This window comes from Panthera tigris, chromosome D1 (assembly GCF_018350195.1).
Source record: "Panthera tigris isolate Pti1 chromosome D1, P.tigris_Pti1_mat1.1, whole genome shotgun sequence".
Classification (NCBI taxonomy): Eukaryota; Metazoa; Chordata; class Mammalia; order Carnivora; family Felidae; genus Panthera; species Panthera tigris.
This window is the reverse complement of record NC_056669.1, coordinates 100,680,282-100,686,461: the sequence shown is the minus strand read 5'-3', so window position 1 is coordinate 100,686,461 and position 6,180 is coordinate 100,680,282. Positions and strand designations below refer to the sequence as shown.

At 35.1% G+C, this 6,180-nt stretch overlaps 1 protein-coding gene across 1 annotated transcript; it reads right to left on the bottom strand.

Annotated features, from left to right (window-relative positions):
• Window positions 1-4,959: 4,959 nt before the first annotated feature.
• Window positions 4,960-5,910, bottom strand: LOC102958844 (olfactory receptor 1044). The gene has a single exon (XM_007088824.2). It carries the CDS (start codon window positions 5,908-5,910, stop codon window positions 4,960-4,962), a length of 951 nt encoding a protein of 316 aa, XP_007088886.1.
• Window positions 5,911-6,180: the final 270 nt, after the last annotated feature.

Genomic DNA, 6,180 nt, shown 5'->3' with positions numbered 1-6,180 from the left:
GTAGAAGCATTTCATATTCTTATCTGTGGAACATTCATGCTGGATAATCTTCCACTTCTTGCATTAAAAACTTAACTCATACTTATTTTATGGTGACCGGATTGGAAAGATAATCCTCACTGGTCCTGTGGGCCATTCTCAGGTTTCAATACCACCTGTTTTTAACTTCAACGGATTTGCTCCAGGCAGAAATTCTAACATGTTTAGTGATGTAGGGAATTGTTGAAGACGAATGTCTTGAATTAAAATGTGGAATCTCATATACAATGAAAACCCAGTATTATAGGCATATCGTTTTATCAACGATAAAAGAAATGGGGGCACATTTCAGAGTAATATATTAAGATTAAATACTAAACATTTCAACTCCACTGAGAAAACAATTATAAATCTGACTAGACATTATTCTTAGTGTACTAGCCAATGCAATAAAGGAAGGGGTAAAAATATTACTTATAAAGTACATGATATTGTATCTGTACCAGTTCAGTGGAAATAGATATTTATTATGATTGTGGAAAAGTCTTCTGTTATAAATATAATGAAAATGATGCTATAATAAAAAATGTAACTTTCAATAAATGTGAAAATATAGTTTTTAAGATTTCATTTTAAATAATAAATTTAAAACCTAGTGTTTAATTTAATATTTAACTTCGCACAGTGTTGGCCCTATATGTTCCTGTTGTTTACGTTTGAGCTCAATAAATTCATAGTTTCACATATTTATTAGTTGAATGGCATTTGGGAAAGGAGAAAAGCCTTACAAGTTAATTCAGATATGTAATGCATGGTGGGTAACCCATAAATCTACTAAATAAAGCTATAAGAACAGTCTGGAGTTTTCTTTCTTTCTTCCTTTCTTTCATTTTCTTTCTTTCTTTCTTTCTTTCTTTCTTTCTTTCTTTCTTTCTTTCTTCCTTTGATAGAGTGTGAGCAGGGGACAGACACACACACACACACACACACACACACACACAGAGAAAGAGAGAGAAAAAGAATCCCAAGTAGGCTCTGTACCTCCAATGTAGAGCCCAACTGTGGGGCTCGAGCTCACAAACCATGAGATCGTGACCTGAGCTAAAATTGGTCATATGCTTAACCAACAGAGCCGCTCAGGTGCCCCTGGACATTTCTTTAAAGTGTAATGAAGACTTATTTATCCCTATAAATAGTAAACTGTGTTATAAGCTATGGAATGTAAAATAGAGTGGGACTCTGCCAGACCAGTGAATGTTTGTCAACTGGCGTTCAAAAAGTATTGATTTATAGCATCTGTTGTTTTTCTGATTTCTGTGGTATAAATATTCCGACTATTGCTGACTTCAGGCTACAAAGTTAAAGTCACGGAACCTGGAGTTGGGAAATAAATTCAGATTACAGCTTTTGCAAGCTGTTAAGAGAGAGTGGTAGTTATACAAAAATAAGTTGGTATTATAAGCAAAATCATAGAAAATATCATTTAATAAAACACATGCATATTATACCATATGCTAAAGAAATACTCACATCAATGATGAGTCTCTTTTCATAATGCATTTCTATCTATAATTATAAGTGTCACTTACACTCATATGCTTATATTAATTTCAAAGAGAAAAAGTTCATTTTACCAAATATGAAAGAATCAGCCAGCAATAAATTGTTCGTTTGGTTGACCAAATTAAAAGATGATACTATCTGCGGTTGGTAAAGATGTGAGCAAACAAATATAGCCTTGCACAACCAAGGGAGGTGAAATTTGTGTTCATCTTTCTAGAAGGTAGTGTAATAGTAAGCATCAAAATTGTTTACATTAGTCCTGCCGTTGATTGATACAATGGTTTTAGTGCTAGGCAATTAGTGGAATAATAAAAGTATGCAAGTATATGAATGGTTTCATTTTTACTTCCCAAAACACTAAAGTTGTCAATACTCTGATAGTTACTGCACATCTCAGTAAAATATTAGGTAGCCATTCAAAAGTTGAAACAAGCCTGGATTTATTATTTTTTTTAAATTTTTTTAACATTTATTCATTTTTGAGAGACAGAGGGTCAGTGTGGGAGGGGCAGAGAGAGGGAGACACAGAATCCAAAACAGGCTCCAGGCTCTGAGCTGTCAGCACAGAGCCCGATGCGGGGCTCAAACCCACCGACTGTGAGTGAGATCAGGACCTGAGCCGAAGTCAGACGTTCAACAGACTGAGCCACTCAGGCGCCCCCTGTGATATTGACAAATGTTCACAATCCAGGATGTTAAAAAAGGGCAGCGGGCTAAACAGGTTATATAGTCATAAGTGATTTCTGTAGACACACATCACATTATGACCTACAGATCCTTCACACACGGAGGAAAACTATGCAAACCATAGATATCGCAATGTTAACAGTAGTTATATCTGTGAGATGGTATTGTGGCCTTTTCTTCCTTTCTATTCATTTTGATCATCCTTTACATTTCGCACTATACACTACTTCATTCAACTTGATTTCAATTTCAAATGTACGTTTCCGTTTTACCATGCATTCCATGTTTCTAAGGACTGACAACTTATTTTTTCATATTAGTTATTCTTGTAATTTGTGTTTATCTGGTGCCCATTTGGATGTGTGAAGTGTTTCTAATCATTTACCACTATAAATACCTTCATAATCCTACATTTTTTGGGGAAATATTTCATTATAATATGTTGCCACGGTGGAATAATTTGTTAACAAATTAAAAACACTTCTTAAAGAGGACAAAACTAATTTACAAAATCATCAAATTCTAAGTGAAAATCATGGTAACTATTTTTCCTCGTATTAAAATTATATGACAAATCTTCACTTTTAATCTGAAGTTCTTAAATTTCACTTTATATAGTTTTCTAAATGTTTAACATTTTAAAATGAAGAGTAGGAAATCTAAAAATTGTCAGTTTAAAAAAGGTTTTTATTCTGAAATTTTTTTTATCCTTTGCCTTTTAAAATCCTATGGTAATAGATTGATTCATCAATACTTTTTTCATCTTCTTAACTGCTGAGGAAACTGAGGCATATGTAAGCATACTAAATTGTCTAAGATCTTTTCATTCAGCAAATGTTAGACCCACTATTCACATTCGGGCTTGTAGACTACAAAGAATCCATGTTTGTTTTGTTTTGTTTTTTGTTTGGTTCTGTTTTAGTATACTCTACACCCAACATGGGGATCCGAACTCACAACCATGAGATTAAGAGTCACATGCTCTACTGACTGAGCTAGTTAGCTCCCTCAATCCATGCTTTTTAATAGCACAATGGTGGCACAGTGAACGCACCAGCTTGCCAAGGCAGGAGATTGTGAAGTCAAAGATGTTAATGATAGGCTTTTGGTATATAGAATATGGACTCACAGTCTGCTGCAGGAGTTTTGTAAAAAAAAAACAAAAAACAAAAAACAAAACAGGGAGCCACTGAAATGTTCAAATAGTAGATGAATGTGTTTCATGAAAAGATAAGGAAGAAACTTTTGAGAACCTTGGATCAGAGTAGCCCTGTGTCTCTATGATCCATCAAAATGTATAGTAAGATCAAAAGTGAACCCTGACCTAAGGCAAGTTTAAATATGATCTTCTCTCTCTAGCTCTTAATAACATCCTAGTTTTTTGTCATTAAGCATTTCTATGACCCCTAGACTGAAAAAAATTATTAAATGATATGCATGAGTGGCAAACTAAAAATCATTCTCTATGTCATTAAACATTATAAAATTATTGTCGCATTTATTTGAAACAGATGCATGCATATCTATATCTGTATCTATATCTATTGTATATTATATGTAATATCTGTGTATAGATATTATATAATCTATACATCTGTATCTATATCTATGTATCTATATCACAGTTATCAGTTGTGTGTGGTAATCCTTATTTATATATTGCCCCCTCAAATTCATCAGTACAGCTGGAACTAGAACTCAGATCTTTAGGTTCATAGAAGGAAGGAAGATGATATACAAGTACCCATTATTGACGGTTACCCTTTCCATGTTGTTTAATCCTTAAGAAGACTCCAAAATGAGTATCATTGTCCTCATTTAACTGATAAGCTAGTGAAAGCCCACACACAGGCTACATTGTCCAATGGGTTCCTTTTGTTTTAAGCTATACCTTGATTAATAAGGACCAACTTACTGAAGGTTTGCCCACTATGAATCATATGATCCTTGCTACTGGCCAAATGTTTATGATGTTTCCATTATTTTAAGTATATTTATATGGAATGGATGATGCCCTTGGGATGCTATCCCTGAACTGCCTGATTATTATTATTTTTTAATTTAGATAATTGGAAAAAATATAGTGAGCTCTCATAGGCTTTAAAAAAAAGCAGTTTACTGCTCTTTACAAAAAGAGTCTTTTAGGACCAAGTCAGGCTTACAGGTCAGTAGAAAGTTGTGTTAAATCAGTCACAAAGTAAAGTTAGGATGTAGTACTATTCTTTTTAATAAATGCAGTATGCTAAATTATAATATGGAACAGCTTTATATTGTCATATTTTTTTCTAAGAAATTAGCAAGTCAGAAAAAGAATATTTATACCATGTATCATTGCTTTTTATGTGGGATACTGGTAATGTAGCCAGAGATTTCTGAACTGGGAATTTCCGAGAGGTGAAAAGTCTGAACTTTTGTCCATGTTCTGCCTGCAACTAGTTATGTAGATAATTAGAGGCTTTTTCATTTATTTGAGAATTGAGAAAATCAGTACTTCTCTATGGACCAAAAATTAATTATTCTTAATACATTTTCCATTAAAAAATGAGAATGGATATAAATTCTTACAGTTGTTTTTACATCTCAAATCTCATTTTAAGTGAAAATGTTTTGAAAATTTCATTCTACAGTGAACACATATGCAGAAGTTGCATATTAAAAACAGACATTCTGATAGTTTTTAAAGAGCATACCATGAAGAAAAGCCTGTTTAGATTTACTCAAGTTACTTCCTTAATTTAATGAACACAAAGCCTGGTTTCTATTGACAATGACTTTCTTCAGAGCATCTTTCACCTCCTTGTTCCTAAGGCTGTAGATCAAAGGGTTCAACATAGGAATGATCACTGTATAGAAGACTGAGGCCATCTTATCCATGTCTAGGGAATGGTTTGAGCTTGGCTGTAAGTACATAAAGATAAGGGTCCCATAGAATATGGTGACCGCCAGCATGTGAGAGCCACATGTGGAGAAAGCCTTGCGCCTGCCCTCAGCTGAGCGCATCCTCAGGATGGCAGAAATAATGTACGTGTAGGAGACAAAGACGACCAGAAGGGAAGAAATGAACATGATCCCAGCACAGACAAAGATCCATAGCTGTTTGGAGTGAGTGTCTGAGCAGGTTAGCCTGAGGAGAGGCATGTCATCACAATAGAAATGATTGATGACATTGGAGTGGCAATAGGAGAGGCGAAAGGTGAGGATAGTATGAAATAATGCAACCAGGAAGCTATAGCTGTAGGGAACAACCACAAGCTGAATGCAGATTCCTGGGGACATGACAACCAGGTAGAGGAGAGGGTTACAAATGGCCACGTATCTGTCATAGGCCATGGAAGCCAGTAGCAAGCATTCAGCGGTCATGAAGGCCAAGAAACAGCCTAATTGAGCAGCACATGCATTGAAGGAGATAACATTTTGTTTGTACAAGAAATTCCCAAGCATTTTGGGTGTAATGACAGAAGAGTAGCAAAAGTCAACAAACGCCAGGTTGCTAAGAAAGAAGTACATCGGTGTGTTGAGTCTTGAGTCTGTTCTAATGACTAGGATCAAGCCGAGGTTACCAACTACTGTGAAGAGGTAGATAGATAAGAAAACCACAAAGAAGGGCGTCTTTAATTCCTTTCGATCTGTGAGGCCCATGAGAATAAAATCCTTTACGTGGGTGCAATTTATCTGAGCCATATCTTTCCAAGGCTTCTGCATAGGAAAGCAGAGAAAAGAGTTAAATTCAAGTTGCTGCTCCTATGAGTAGTAATTTTATACTTTACTGTCTTGTGAAGAGGTTTAGTTGCCAAAATAGTGATTGTTAGCATATTGTGATTCTGGGAATGAGATGGAGAACAGAAAGAAATATATGCGGGAAAGGCATATTTCACTTCTCTCAAATCCATTGTCTATAGAAAGATGGGACCCATGGAATAGTCCACATTGTTGTCCCAAAGCTGACAGAAA

What these genes read in the sequence shown, in the direction of transcription:
- LOC102958844 (XM_007088824.2), bottom strand. Translation starts at nt 5,910, where the DNA reads ATGGCTCAGATAAATTGCACCCACGTAAAGGATTTTATTCTCATGGGC.